Below are 15,892 nucleotides of genomic sequence, written 5' to 3' on the forward strand. Positions count from 1 at the left end.
CTCAAAGTTGCAGGGAAAATTTTTTGGTTGGACTTCAAATATGAACGCTTATCATATTACCGTTATTCTGTGGTATACTCGGACACCATACTACGGCCTGTCAAACTTTTCCCTGTGATGAAACTAAATTAGATGACATCAGGTTCTTATTTGGATCTTGGTTGAGAGTTGAGGCACGGGAATATAGTCCTTTCAGGCGTACCTTTTATGATTCAGAGATTATTAGGAGACCCCTCAAAGCTCTTCCCCGCAATCATCCCCTGTGTTGGACCCGGTTCTGCTATACTGCTACTTCAGTGAAACCATCTATCCATGCTGTACCTGATATTTCTGCACACAAAAATAAAGGTAAACAAACTATGGAAACATCAGTTAGAGATCCTATTGTCATAGAAACAATTCCAGCTACTCAGGATGGTGGGTCTAGGGATCAGCAACATAATTTGGTACCCCAACCTGTTGCTAGTTCTACTCAGGTGAAGAAGAAGACTAAACATTCACTTCTTAATGCCCGATCTGGACCTCTTAAAAAGATTAAACGCTCCCTGCATCAAGAGGTTCGGCATCAATTACAGGAGCAGTTCGATGAATCTGCTTTACAGGATACTCCTATCTCTGAGGTTGACACATCTTCATGTTGGGCTTTGGTGGCTGGCCCTAAAAAGCCACCAAGGGCACCATGAGACTTATAAGTTGGAACTGTCAGGGGTTGGGCAATCCCCTGACAGTTCAAGCGCTTAGGGTCTTAGTGACCCAAGAGAAGCCCGATATTGTTTTTTTGATGGAAACAAAGAACCAGACTCAGCAGATTTTGTCTATTCAACGTAAACTTAATTTCTCAACTGGGTTTATTCAAGAGCCAGTAGGTTTGGCAGGAGGTTTAGCCCTTTTTTGGTCTAACAAGGTCTCTTTGGATATTACTTACCAGTCTTTTGATATGCTAGACTCCATCTGCACTGATCTTGATTCTGGCTTTACTATGCGTCTGACTTGCTTACATGCTCCTGCTCGATATTCTCTTCGACAACACCTGTGGACAGTTTTGAGACGCATTAGTAATTTCAACTCGCTTCCCTGGTTATGTACAGGGGACTATAATGAAGTTTTATTTTCTTGGGAGAAAGTCAGCAAATGTCCTGCCGAGCCTTATAGAATGGTTTCTTTTCGTGATGTTATAAATGACTGTAATTTTCTGGACCTTGGCAGCAAAGGATGTGCCTTTACATGGTCAAATAACAGACAAGGTGACGCTTTAGTAAAGGCAAGATTAGACAGAATGTTTTGTACAAACAATTGGAGATTGGCTTACCCACTTGCCGAAGTACTTGCCCTCCCAGCCCTCGGCTCTGATCACAGCCCTCTCCTCTTGTCTACGGAAGCTCTTCCTAATTGTAAACGGCGAAAATCCTTCTACTTTGAAGCTTTTTGGCTCCAGGATACCGACTGTTGTTCCATTATTGTTGAATCATGGACTTCTTCTCAGCCTGGAGAGGTGTCACTTCCTCAAAAGTTGCTCTCTGTTTCCGTTGCATTATCTAAATGGAGTCGCTCTAAATTTACGAATGCGAAAACTCAGCTTTCTCACCTTAAGAACCAGCTTCAGTCTCTCACCAATCAGCCTCATCTTCACTCAAATGCGATGAGATCTCAAATCTGAAAGTTAAAATTCAGGAGTTATGGCGGCGGGGAAGAAAAATTTTGGGCCATGCGATCTCGGGTTAATTGGCTTAAATGGGGTGACAGGAACACTAAATTTTTCCATGCCACGACGGTTAATCGACGTCAACAAAACCAGATCAGAATGCTTCAGGATGACCAGCTAAACTGGATTCGTGACCCTATTGCTCTTAAAGATATGACTCTTAGTTATTTTCAGCAGCTATACTCATCTTCAGGAAACAGAGATTATGGCCCAACTCTAAATCTTTGCAATCCGATTGTGACAGAGGAGATTAATGAACATTTAACAGCTACAATTACCCGTGAGGAGGTCCATTTGCAAAGTATTCCAACTAGGGGACACAAAAGCTCCGGTCCGGATGGATTGAATGGTCTGTTTTATCGTGCTCATTGGGATATCCTGCAAGAAGACATCACATTAGCTGTGAAACAATTCTTTCATACAGGGGTTTTATTACCGGAGTATAATCGCACTGCTATTTCCCTAATTCCTAAGATCCCTCACCCCGAACGTTTAGATCAGTTTCGCCCTATTAGCCTCTGCAACTTTATTTATAAGATTATATCCAAGATTCTTGCCAACCGACTCAAAATTTGGCTGCCACAGTTGATAGCACTAGAACAAACGGCTTTTGTTGGAGGTCGCCAAATACAAGATAATGTCATGCTGGTTCATGAAGTTTTACATCAGCTTAGAATCAGAAAACGTAGAAAGAACTTTTATGCAGTGCTGAAACTAGATATGCAGAAGGCATATGACAGGGTTGAATGGGATTTTCTCCGTGATTATCTCCTAAAACTTGGCTTTCATACTAAATGGGTTGGCTGGATATTCCAATGCATCTCTGATGTCTTACGACGTCAAATTAAATGGAGAGTTTCTACCGTTCTTCCATCCTACCAAAGGCCTTCGACAGGGTGATCCGTTATCGCCGTACCTGTTTATCTTGATGACTAATGCTCTAACATCTCTTATCAAGAATGCAATGGAGATTGGAAATCTTAAAGGTATAACTTTTAATCAAAGGTGCCCCACTCTTTCCCACTTATTTTTCGCTGATGATGCCATCTTTTTCCTTGATGCCAAACTTATGGAATGTCAGAACTTAGCTGCTGTTCTAAATGAATACTGTATAGCTACAGGTCAGGCTATAAACCGGAATAAATCAGGGTTGTTTTGTAGCTCAGATTGTCCTATTGCTTTGAAAGCAAGCCTAGCTGGAGCCCTTAGAGTTCCTATCTTACATAAAACAGGCAAATATCTAGGAATTCCTTCAGATTGGGGCAAATCTAAAAAGGAACTGTTTTCTTGGCTTATGGGTAGAGTGCATTCCAAACTCGAAGGCTGGAAGGAAAAGCTTATTTCAAAAGGGGGCAAAGAGATCCTTATAAAATCTGTTGTGCAACCTATACCCCATTACGCCATGTCGATTTTCAAAATCCCTACAGCTATTTGTAAAGCAATAGATAAAAAAGTAGCTAAATTCGGTGGCGGTCAGATTATAGCAAGAAAGGCATACATTGGAAGAGCTGGAGTGCATTAAGAGAAGGAAAGATGAAGGGGGATTAGGTTTTCGTGACCTTATGATTTTCAATAGAGCTCTCTGGGTAAACAAGCTTGGCGTTTAGTCCGAGAATCCAAATTCATTATCTAGTAGGCTTCTCAAAGGTCTATATTTTCAAGATAAGGATTTACGGCATCTTGCTACGGAGTTCTAGACCATCTTGGAGTTGGAAGAGCATCTTACTAGGTCGGGAATCTATTGCTGATAAAGTTTTATGGTCTGTGGGAAATGGCACTCAAATTAAAGTTCGCGAGGATCCCTGGTTACCTAGTGGTGTTATTGGAGGTCCTGCTCCTAGGGATGAACCTGTATGGGTTTCTGGTTTTATATTAGCCGCTTCAAACTCATGGGATATTTCTCTTTTAACTCAGCACTTTGATCATCGAAGAGTGGAGGAGATATTATCCATTCCTATTCGCCCTAACTGTACCCAGGATAAACTAATATGGATTGGAAGGCAGGATGGTCTTTTCTCAGTCAAAAATTGCTACAATAAGCTCAGACGCCAGCAAATCAACTCAAATTCTAACCAGGCCTCTTCCTCTTTTCGGCCACCCCGCAGACTATGGAATGCTATCTGGAAAATCCGCACTATGCCTAAAATAAGGTCCTTTCTCTGGTCTATCTGTAGTAATGCATTAGCGACTAGAGAAAACTTATATAAGCGTCATATTTTGACAGAGCCTACTTGTTATATGTGCGATCATCATGTACCCGAAACCCCAGAACATCTCTTCTTATTATGTCCTTGGACCTATGATGTTTGGATGCATCCAGATCTAGCAATCAACATTTCTACAACGGGGGTTCATCGCATTGAGGACTGGCTACTTCAATTTGTTGACAGAAAATCTGACTTACCGGATTTGGCTATGGTTGCGAACATCCTCTGGTACATCTGGAAAGCTCGAAATAATTTCCTCTTCCGTCAAACGCAGCTAGATGTCGAACAAGTTGTGCAGCTAGCAATTGCGGAGACCCATTCCAGACGTATTTTAGCTTCTGCCAATTCGTGCCCTGTTTTAAACCAGCGTATTCTCAACCACAGATGGCGCCCACCAGATCCTGGAGTCATAAAAATCAACATTGATGCATCTTACCTTTCGCTGTCCGACCAAGCTTCAGTGGCTGGCGTGTGCAGGGACTCAACGGGCCATTTAATCGATGGATTCGCCTCCTCTGTTCATGTTTCCTCTGCCCTACAAGCCGAGGCTATTGCCTTCAATTCCGCGCTCAAATTTCTTCTCCAGCGGGGTCTCGAGATGGAGCGGATCATTATGGAATCAGACAGTTTGGTATGTGTGGATGCGCTTTGTGATCCTGAACGACGCCCGTGGGAGCTGCGACCTATCCTCGACGAAACCCTAAGATTGAAGCTTCGGTGCCCTAATCTCCATCTGCTCTACTGTCATAGAGAAGCCAATGCTTTAGCGGACTCTGTAGTAAAGGCCCATCGGGCCTCCTTACTTCCTCCGAACTGGGTCTTTCGGATACCATCTTTCTTGCAAGATATTGTACTATCCGATCTTGCTGTAACCTCTGTGATGCGTGATTAATATATGGCTGTTTTCGAACAAAAAAAAAAAATCAAATTACTAACCTATACTTGATCGAATTTTCAATGCTACTCCCACTTAAATAACCGAATTGAAAAGTTGTTAAATAAGAAAAACCAAAGAAATATTGGTAACGAACTCAAATAATTGGTACCCTAAAACTAGTTTATAACTTAACAAGAGAAAAGTTGATATAACACTTACAAAGTTAGTGATTTGACACAAAATTAAAAAGATTCAAGCTGGAGGTGGTCACGCATTCATCTAATCTTTAAGCAATAGGAATTACACTTGGGCCATTCTTTATTAACATTTTATAACAGTTTACTTTCTTAAATGCTGCTACTCTTTAATAATTATCCGTAAAATTCCGAATACTCATATGTACGACAATAATTATAATGAACTAACAATGTCTTGGTCCTTTTTTATGAGCTATATCCATAAAATTCTGAATACTCACTAGGGTAATCATGGTCCGAGTTAGGCCGGTCCAGCACCTTACTCAAGAGACCAACCCACATAGTGTTGGACCTAAGATTGATCCAATTGAGCCTAGGACTAAGAACTAGATTGATCCTATAGGTTTGGTCCGGTTTCAGAGCCGATTTGGGACCAACTGAAAATTTTTTGTTTCATTTTTTTTTTTGGTGAAAATTTTTTGTTTCATTTTTTGTAGTCCCTGAAAAGAGAAACCTATTATTTTTATTGCATATCCATCAATAGGGATGAGCCATGAAACAAGGTCAAGCTGTGAGGTGAGTGAATAGAGGCAAGTCGTGAGGCGAGCAGCAAATGGTGAGTGTTTCTCATGAGCAAAGAGAGTTTCTAATTAGGGCTTTGTCTCCATCTGATTTACTCGGCAACGAGCGAGGTCGGTGAAGAGAGGTGAGTGATGTGAGTGATGTGAGTGTAGAGCAGCAAGTGGCAAGCGGTGTGGGTGTTGAGTGGTGAGTGGGGTGACTCGTGTGGCAAGCAGGGCAAGGTTGCTCATGAGCGAAAAGTTGTTTCTTTCATGTAAAAATTGAAGAGGATAAAAAGAAAGGACAACAAGAGTACTAGAGGAGGACAACGTCGTTCGATGCTGTTTAATGCTGTTTAATGCTGTTTAAGTTAGGGTAATGCTATTTAAGTTAGAGTTTGCTCTTTATAATAGATGTAAGAATATTATATCTTATATATTAGATATATAATGTATAATATATCTAAAATATATTATATATAAATAAAAATTATATAGTTAGGATTGGACAAACTCTAAACTCCTAGAATTGAAGACCAACCTGCATAGTGCCGGTCTGAGAATTTTAGGACCAAAGACCAATTTAGTCCCCTTAGGAATCGGACCAGGACTGATAGGGTCGGGCTGGTCCAGGGCGGTCCAAGGATCCTAGACCGATGCTCACTCCTAAATTGCTCACATGTACAAAACAAAAATAAAAATGGACTAAAAATGTCTTGGTCCTTGCGTATGAGCTATAATTCTCGTAGAAAGTCAATTGGGATTAATAGAATTGAAAACTGAAAATTTAAAATTGACAATAATAAACGAGGATTATCAGTTCTCTTCAATTTTCATATGCAAAATTGTGAATGTTCACATGTACACGATAATAATAAAAATGGACTAAGCTTTAGCAGAAAAAAAACACAAATAAAAACGGACCAAGAAGTCTTTCGTCCTTGCATAAGAGCTATATACTCGCCGACTGTCAATCGTGATTAAAGAAAGTTAAAGATTAAAAATTACAAACCAAAATAATGAATTATCTTCAAATTTTCATCCTCAGAATTCCGAATATTCAAATGTACGCAACTATAATCAGAATGTCTTGGTCCTTGAATGAGAGTTATATACATGCCGAAAGTCAACTGGGATTAAGAAAGTTTAAAATTGAAAATAACCAACCAAAATTATCAGTTCTCTTCTTTTCTCGTTCGCAAAATTTCGAAACTTTCCATGTACGCATCAATGATAAAAATGGACGAAGAATGTTCTCGGTCCTTGAATATAAGCGATATACATGACTTTCCAAGTTTCTTTTGTATCAACCGAAAAATTAAATAAAATATTATTCTGATTGCAACTCAATTGGAGGGAGAGCAGCTGTTGCATTATTGATAGATTGAATTTTTAAATACTCAATAATGATATAAGTGCAAGTCATTATTAATTGACACATTGTTGTCAACTCTCCTATATTTAACTGATCATTATTCGACATTATCAGAATTATTAATTTGATCAAGAGATTAAATTTTATAGTGTTTTGGCCATGTAAGAATAGATCTGATGAATCACCACAAATAAAAAATAGAGAGAAAAATCTAACAAAGTAACTTGGTCTTTCCATTTTATCAACATTAATACATGGCGAGTCCGTCATTGCATTTAATACATGGGTAATTTGGGAACAAATCCATTTTCTTCGATGTGTCGATGCTGTCGCTATTGGGAGAAATGAACGGCAGTTGTGAAGCAATAGGAATTATACTCAGGTCATTCTTTATTAACATTTTATAATAGTTTACTTTCGTGAATAGTGCTAACTCTTTAATAATAATTCAAAAAAATTCTGAATATTCAAATGTATGCAACAATAATAAAGATGAACTACGAATGTCTCGGTCCTTGTATATGAGCTATAATACGCTTGCGGAAAGTCAACTGTGATCAAGAAAGCTAAAAAAATCAAACATTATTTTAGCTAATGTGTGTAAGAATGTAAGAGGTTGAGCAGCACAAAAATTAAATCTTCCCAGACAAATATTGTATTGACCACTATAAGAAGACTTTTTACCTCCATCTTTTTGAATTATTAGCTTTATTTGTAATACGAAGATGTCTGTAAGCTATTGCACTTCATCTACTTCATAATACTTACATTTTACCCCAAAAAGAAAAAAAAATCAAATATTATTAGTGCTTCATTTTTAATCTTTGCAAAATGCTGATTTTCACACAAACGATCTACACACTTTGACTGGACACAAGCATGAGCTCAGCACCAAAGAGCATGTGGGAGAACTTCCTTGGGAAGTTTCTTTGTATCCACCCACCAAAGAATATATAAAACACATTATCGGGATTACAAGTCATACTTGAGGGAGTAGGTGTTGCATTATTTATACATTTAATATTAAAAATTGAATAATGAGATAAGTGCAAGTAGGTACCAATTGATTCCTTGCAGTACATATCAAGTCACCCAAGAGGGTTCCTCATGAATAAGAAATTGCTCCATTTTTTCTTCTTCTTTTTACGAAAAAAGCATTTCTTTATGATAGGTGAATCCGTGGGTTGTACTTGTCGACATTTTCCTAATATTTTACACTGCTAATACTAGGTTTTCATACAATCTCATGCGACTTTAAAACAACGTTCACTTTCACCGCCCGCCACAGCAATTACAACCAGACATATACATAGATATTAAAATGCCAAAAAAGAAAGAAAGAAAGAAAGAAAGAAAGAAAGAAAGAAAGAATAGGTGAAGCTTGTCTTTGGTTGAAAAGAATGCTTTAGATGTTGATTTTTCATTGACATTAGTGTGAAGATACCTTGGGTTTTAGTTTTTGGCCTTTAGAAAGAATGTATTGATACAAATTTTTGCTTAAAGTTTTCACTAGAAATAACAAATTGAATGACAAATTATTCAAAAAGAATGAAGAGCAACTTGGTCCCTCCATTTCATTCTACTCTGTTACTGAGCATTTCAGAATAAGTTGACAAAAAAAAAAAAAGAAAAAAAAAAGAGAGAAAAATCCAAGGTTAGTGAGATCGTCATCACAAGCTCCCCAACATGTTGAGACAAGAAATCTGTCCACTCAACGGACGCACAGCAAGGTAACGCCGCACTAACCGTGTCGAGGTTTGCTCATGACCCAAAGTGAACTCACACAGAGAGAAAAAGGTTATAGGCCATGGTGGCCACGTGGTCACACTATTTGTGATCCGCAAATCTAGGCGAAGATTTCAAAGTACATATATCATTAGTTGGACAACTTTTTTGGATGACATTTCTTTTGATTCTATATATTTTTTCAAGAAGAATTTCACGAAAAAAACACAATTTTTAAAAAATAGGAGAAATCGAACTACTATAATGTGTCCCTTGTTGTTTGTCCTATTATAAAAAGTGTGAAAGAGCAAAATTTTCAGAGTGTATATCTCATCGCTCTGACAAATTTTTGTGCGATCTTTTTATTTTTTATTTTTTATTCTATGTAACTTTTGCAACAACTTTGAGAGGATGAGACTTTTAGAGTGTGTCTCATCACTTTGACAAATTTTTTTAGCACAATTCTTTTGATTCTACATAACTTTTCAGAAAGAATTTTATGAAAAAATATGAAATTTCAAGAAAATATGAGGAATCAAGGTTTGTATAGAACTGGACTTATGAAATGTGTGCGCCATGAATAGAGAAAGCCTCATGACCTTATTTTGCAAAGACTCTTAAATGCTCAAGTCTGTATTTACTAATGTCATGCATGCGTTAACTTAGATGATTGTCTATGTAAAGAAAATGGACAATTTTATGCACAATGAAGGATAATGAATTGGGGTATGAGAGATACACTAATCATACCTTGTTATGTCATTTAACCATTTAACACATGGGTAATTTGAAATAAATCCATTTTCTTTTATGGAGAAACGAAAGAGTGAGACAAAGATTGGTTTTAAATTGATAGATAGAAGACATATTTCAGTGGAAAGTCCCATGTCTTTGTCCATTCACATCTGCTAAAGTACTCGGATTACAGGTGAAAATATTTCATCTTGTAAATCATGTATTAATTCTTGGTAAAAAGATAATGTATATATCTTGTATTCATCATGTATTAATCAACGGATGGGCAACGTTGCAATTTTTCTACTTGCAATGGAAAAACAGAACGTGGGTCTGCGAAACTTTTAACGCAGAACAGAGATGGGAGGGGAGGACGCCATTGCTGGCGGATTGTACAGATGGCGGGTGGAACTTTATGGAGCGAGACAGAGTCATCATCAAATCACTGCGCGAAAGCTGGATGAGATTTAACCTTTTTACGTACAATCGGGACCTCTTGTTGTAGGTTGCGGACAAAACACACGACTCGCCGAAAAGGAACTCGAAATTGTCCGGTCTTGAAATGTCACTGTTCGGGAAAGCAATCGGCATTTTGTCAGGGCGTGTTCCTCGGGTACTCCCCACATGGGAGTGTCTGGGAACGCATGGCTTGGCTCAATCACGTGTACTCCGTTGGAAAAAATGATCTAGGTGGTCGTTAGGTAGACCGAAGTGCCAGCTTTCGGATGTATCACGGATTCGATTAGCCAATTTATGAGATTTTGTGATGATAGATAAATCTTGCGACATCCTAAATTAGCATGATGCGTTTCTAAGCAGTGCCAAAGCAGGTAGGGCGTGATCGGATCGAATGAGAATGCGTCGACGGCCAACCAAGATGGAACTATCTACTCTCATATCAAAGCCAGCCAGGTTAGGCATGTTGGATGTCGATTCACCATTAATCGAGGCCACTTGAGTTGCCATAGCGCCCGCTGGTGATTCTAACGAGGGGACGTGCGATTAGAGCTAGTTGGGTTTTCTTGGCTCCATTGTGCAGGATGGCATTTTACTCTGTGTAGTCAAGATTAGGGATTTGAGGCGTGAAATGCTGATTGTACGTTTTAAAAGCAGAGGATGTTAATCGATACGATGGTTAAACTTAGAAGATGGTTTTTGTGATTATCCCAAGTTAAAAAAAAAAAACACCAATCACCCAACGCATGCATGCTCACAAATTACAATCGGACTAGATCGGTCCGGCTGCTAGGCCCAATATTTTTCTATGGGCCTATTTCCATGCTTGGAAGATCATCTTCCCCCAAGCACTTTGCAACCCTTCAAAACTCGGTTGAAATGAATGCTTTCGACCGGACACTACTACTGCTCTGTATACGAAAGAACAGAACAATTTTCCCCGGTACTGGTAGATTTTTGAAGAAGTTTGTTTAGTTGTCGACGGATATCAACGGAGAAATTACTGGTTACATATTTTCTTGGAATATATTGGTAACTTACCACCAATACTTTTAGAAAATTTTAATTCTTTTCAACAGTTTGCAAATTTAAAATTTTTTTTTATTTGAAATGTAAGATTCATTTATAAGATGACGTACAAGAGTTTAGGGACATTCCCTAGCATTATAAAGATATTTAAGAATGTGAAAGAATGGAGTGAGGGAGTCTCCATATGGTAGCTAATATTATATTGTTTGGGAATGGTTTTTGTAATGTGAATGGGGACATAATTTGACTTGCTTTGGAAACGTCTATAGTTACGTTCCATCTAAATGCAATAAATAGTTTCTAAGAAAGTTACCTTGAGAAGCCTTTGCTGTCAAGTCCTTGCTTTTGGTAGCTCTAATCATCCATTGGAGTTCATCATTTCATCCTCCTAAAAAATAATGGATTCCGTATTGTATAAGGATAATATGCCATATGCTTCCAATCCAGGTGCAGTGAAAGAATAGATGATTCGATTTTCCAAACCAACCAAACACAAATTACAATGGATTCTCACCATAGGCATCCAACATGATATGATCTCCGCTATTGGTAATCTATCTATACAAACTAGTCACCCAATAAAATTATGTTTGCTAACCCCACTTATCCATTTAGTTGATACCATCCCACAGCCGGTCCCATGCTCTTGAGTTTATTGTATAACTTTTTGTAACAATAACTTTGCCTAGATATGGCTGAAGATAAAGTCAGTCTTAATTTAAGAATACCATGCCAACTCCATGCCATATTACCTTTGATTTCAAGCTGCATAGTCAAAATGTCTCTACATTTGGTACTATGAACCCACTTACTTCATAAGGAAGACAAATGGAAAATTTATGAGTCTCTAGAGCTTGCAGCCCAAGAAAACTTTGTTCCATAGATTTAGATCGAGCAACCCTAGTTTTCCCTCTCTTTTTGGCAAGCAAACTATTTCCCAAACAACTTTATGCAATGGGGGCCTTCCTAGTTCCATAGATTTAGATCAAGCAAACTTATTATTCTTTATTTTACCAGTGACTAACGTTTACTTTTCTTGATTTTACATATTTTTATTGGCTTACCTACTTTCAATTTGAGTTACTTGTCAATATTTATTTGATTTCTTTTTATCTATCAATTTTTATTATCGCTTACCAACTTGTATTCATCTTTGTTAATGATGATTAGTTAGGTGTCTAACCATGGACCAAAAATCATCTGACTTTTTTGTTTTTTAACAGTTTGCATGCTTATTTGCCCCTATTTCAGTCGTTGAAAAATTCTTTTTAGGAAAAAAAGACAATGGAAGTGTCATAATTTTTGTACGATATTCATTTTGGTGCCAAATTTTTCGTCAGATCACTTACACGCCAAATTAGAGAAAAACCATCACTTAAGTGTCTTTGACTATAAATTTCAGCAATTTATCCCTGTGGTTTCTTTTTTTTTTTTTTTGTGAAATTTTAATCTCTATGTTGCTTTTTGAAAAAAAAAAAAAAAGTCCGACATGGGCGATGATGACTTAAAACTCATTCTCTCTCTCATCCAAGAACAAAGATTGCTTGGCTTAAGTTCAAGCTCTCAACAATGAAGGATTCCTCTTCAATGACGACCAAACCGCTGCAAATACAGCTCCAACTCCACCGGCGGCAATGCAACCATTCCTCTCTCCCAACCTCTCCCTCAACATCACCACATTCATCTCCTCCTATTCAGTCCGCGGCTCCGTGGCCTTCATCGACGACTGCTCCAGCCTCCTCGCCCCTTCTGCAAGTTCTACCTCTCCGTCGACTTCCTCACCTCCCAGCTTCCCGTCATGGGCATCCGCAAGGGTGACGTTGTCCTCCTATTCTCCCTCAACTTCATTCCCTTCCTCAAAATGCTCCTGTAAAAATTGAAATTCCTGTGAGACAAAATCATACGAGTGAAGTAGTAGGAGCTTTATTACAAGTTTCAATTACTAATTTTATCCCAAATCCATGATTATAAAGTTAAGGTATGAGATGAAGTTCAATTTTTCCCCAAATCATCTATTGTGAGGTCAAGGTTTGAGGAAAAAGGTTGAATTTGGGTAAAACATGTGTCAAATGGCATCATTTTTTGTTATTAATACTAATTGGACATGCTGGTGAGTCACATTAATCAGAACAACATTGCCATGTCAGATTTTCTGTGTCTTGAATTAGAATTGACACTTAAAGTGATTTGTTTTTTTAAGTGGCACTTAAGTGATCTTATGAAAATTTTGGCACCAAAGTAAACGTTAGTACAAAAGCTGTAATACTTATACCATCATTTTTCCAAAAAAAAAAAAAAACAGAGTTAATAAAACTTACTACTGTGGATTGAAAAAATCCGTACTTTTGGCAGGGTTTGCACATTGTTTAAAGGATTCTAACAGGGGCATCAGAAACCATTTAGTTTCTTGATCTAGAGGCACACGTTTTAAGCAATTGACATGAAATTTGACTGTTAATGTAAGTCCCCGTGTCCATCGAAAACGAGCAGTTTTCGCCCACAAAGTAAGAAGCATTCCAAGACAATGGAGACAACCTTAATAAGCTTAGCTTATGTTCTCTTTTCTGGCCCTTCTGTCTGTCGTAGTGCTAATTAAACCAGTCGTTCCTCCTCGTATACGTCCTACGTGCACTCAAGGGATCGATTTGTACCGTATCTTGCATGAGCCAAGATGCGCTTGGTCTCGTTTCCATCAAAACGTGACCAAAACTAGAGTATCTCACCACAGGCTTAGGAGTAATCAACGATGATTGTAGTTATTTCAACATTCATTCTTTAGCCAAAGTGGCCCATCCCCATCGCTACATAGACAAATCCCTCACGACCCAAAATGATTATATCGACTCTCCTTCTTTGTCTTGAGAGGTTAAAAACTAATTTTAGGTACCTCAAGACAAAAGGAGTGTACAAGGAAATCGAGATGGCAGCACCAAGGGAGATGAAGAATAGGCGGTCGCTCCTGAGCCGGGTTGACTCGTACGTTGCTGACACCCGGGTCGGGAAGCAGTTCAAGCTCACGGAGCGGAACACCACCTTCAGCACCGAGGTGCGGGCCGGCACGGCCACCTTCCTCACCATAGCCTGCATACTGGCGGTGAATGCCAGCATCCTGACCGACTCGGGCGGCACTTGCTCTGTCAAGGACTCCATCGAGCTCTTCTCCAACCACGCAATTCCTGTGTCGAGCTGCACTGGCCCGACCCACCAAATCGTCTTGCCTGACGAGTCGTGCAAATTTCCCCCGATGGACCTAATCGTGGCCACCACAGTGTCATCTTTAATAGGGTGTCTCCTGATGGGGACGTTGGCCAATCTTCCCTTAGGCTTGGCTCCAGGCATGGGCACAAACGCCTACTTCGCTTATACCGTGGTCGGGTTCCACGGGTCTGGTAAAGTACCTTATAAAAGTGCCCTCGCGGCCATATTCATCGAAGGCTAGATCTTTCCTCTGCTGTCGGCGGTCGGATTACGAGCAAAACTCGCACAGCTGGTCCTGAAGACCGTCCAGGTTTCCTCGATGGCGGGTATCAGCTTGTTTCTCGCATTCATCGGGTTACAAAACAATCAAGGAATCGGACTCATTGGCTACAGTCCTTCGACTCTAGTCACGCTTGGAGGCTGCCCTATATCTTCTAAAGTGGCTCTAGTCCCTGTCGTGATGTTGGCCAGTGGCACAGGTGGCATGGCGCCTCAAGGCACTGTTTCAGGTGAGATATCCATTTAGCCAATCGAGTCACTCAATCACATATAGATAACTTCCTGAAAAAGTACAAGATGACATACTTAGGTGGAGAAGTATTATGCATACCTTACATACAAGATGTCATTATCATGACATATCATCATGGCCAAAGTACATCTCAATGGCTCATCAGTTTTTTAGGACGATATATCATGATCTTTAGGACAAATTAAGATGACTTGCCTTTCCTAAACTGCTTAACAACGAATTACGTGGGCTCACTAAGTAATTCTCCGTATTAGGTGACATAATGTGCTTGGGTAATCGCATGGAAAGCCCAACCTTATGGCTTGGCATAGTAGGGTTCATAATAATCGCATATTGCCTGGTGAATAACGTCAAAGGGGCGATGATATACGGCATCATCTTCGTCACGGTCGTCTTCGTGGCTCCGGAACACCGCCGTCACAGTGTTCCCGGACACACAGCAAGGGAAGTTGCACTACCAGTACTTCAGGCAGGTTATGGACGTCCACTCGATCAAGACCACGGCCGGAGCTTTGAGCTTCAAGGACATCGACAAAGCCAGTTTCTGGGAGGCTCTAGTGACGTTCCTATGTGTCGACATACTCGACACCACGGGGACACTGTACTCGATGGCCAAATTCGCCGGCTTCACAGATGCAAATGGTGACTTCAAGGGCCAATACTTTGCTTTCACGTCCGAGGCATCGTCAATCATAGTAGGGTCGCTACTCGGGACTTCACCTGTGACAACATTCATCGAATCGTCGACGGGGATCAAGGAAGGCGGCCGGACTGGGCTAATGGCAATAACCGTGGCGGGTTACTTCTTCCTGGCCTTCTTCTTCAGGCCGTTGCTTGCCTCGATTCCCGTGTGGGCGGTGGGGCCGCCACTTATCCTGGTGGGGGTGCTTATGATGACATCGGTGGTGGAGATTGAGTGGGAGGACATGAGGCAAGCGATTCCGGAGTTTGTGACGATAATCCTCATGCCGTTGACGTACTCCATAGCCTATGGCATGATCGGCGGCATCGGGATGTACGTCGTCTTGCACGTCGGAGACTGGGGCCGGAAAATCTTGGGGAGGTACGAGATTTGGAGACACATGGGGCAATGCAACCCGGGCAACGAGGCTTCGAATGGGAATGAAAACAGCATTCGCGGGCGTGACAAGGTTCTTGAAGCTTGGTTCAAACGTAAATATGAAGTGCACAAAAAAAACAAATTGAAAAACACCGTTTCTGTTTTGCTTTCGATAGCGAATGATTCAACATTTTTTTGGGATGACACTGATGAGAATACTTAAGTGTAGACTTAGCCAT

The 15,892-nt window shown here is 39.9% G+C and overlaps 2 protein-coding genes across 2 annotated transcripts; both read left to right on the forward strand.

Annotated features, from left to right (window-relative positions):
- Positions 1-3,473: 3,473 nt before the first annotated feature.
- Positions 3,474-4,801, forward strand: LOC120295721. The gene is made up of 2 exons (XM_039317175.1): positions 3,474-3,553; positions 4,093-4,801. The coding sequence occupies exons 1-2, from the start codon at positions 3,474-3,476 to the stop codon at positions 4,799-4,801; spliced, it is 789 nt and encodes a 262-aa protein (XP_039173109.1).
- Positions 4,802-13,783: 8,982 nt separating this feature from the next.
- On the forward strand, positions 13,784-15,876 carry LOC104453704 (adenine/guanine permease AZG1-like). The gene is given in 3 exon segments (XM_039317177.1): positions 13,784-14,570; positions 14,848-14,987; positions 14,989-15,876. Coding segments are annotated over 3 exon segments (1,815 nt in total).
- Positions 15,877-15,892: the final 16 nt, after the last annotated feature.

The sequence above is a fragment of the Eucalyptus grandis genome, chromosome 1, assembly GCF_016545825.1.
Source record: "Eucalyptus grandis isolate ANBG69807.140 chromosome 1, ASM1654582v1, whole genome shotgun sequence".
In the NCBI taxonomy this organism is placed as follows: domain Eukaryota; kingdom Viridiplantae; phylum Streptophyta; class Magnoliopsida; order Myrtales; family Myrtaceae; genus Eucalyptus; species Eucalyptus grandis.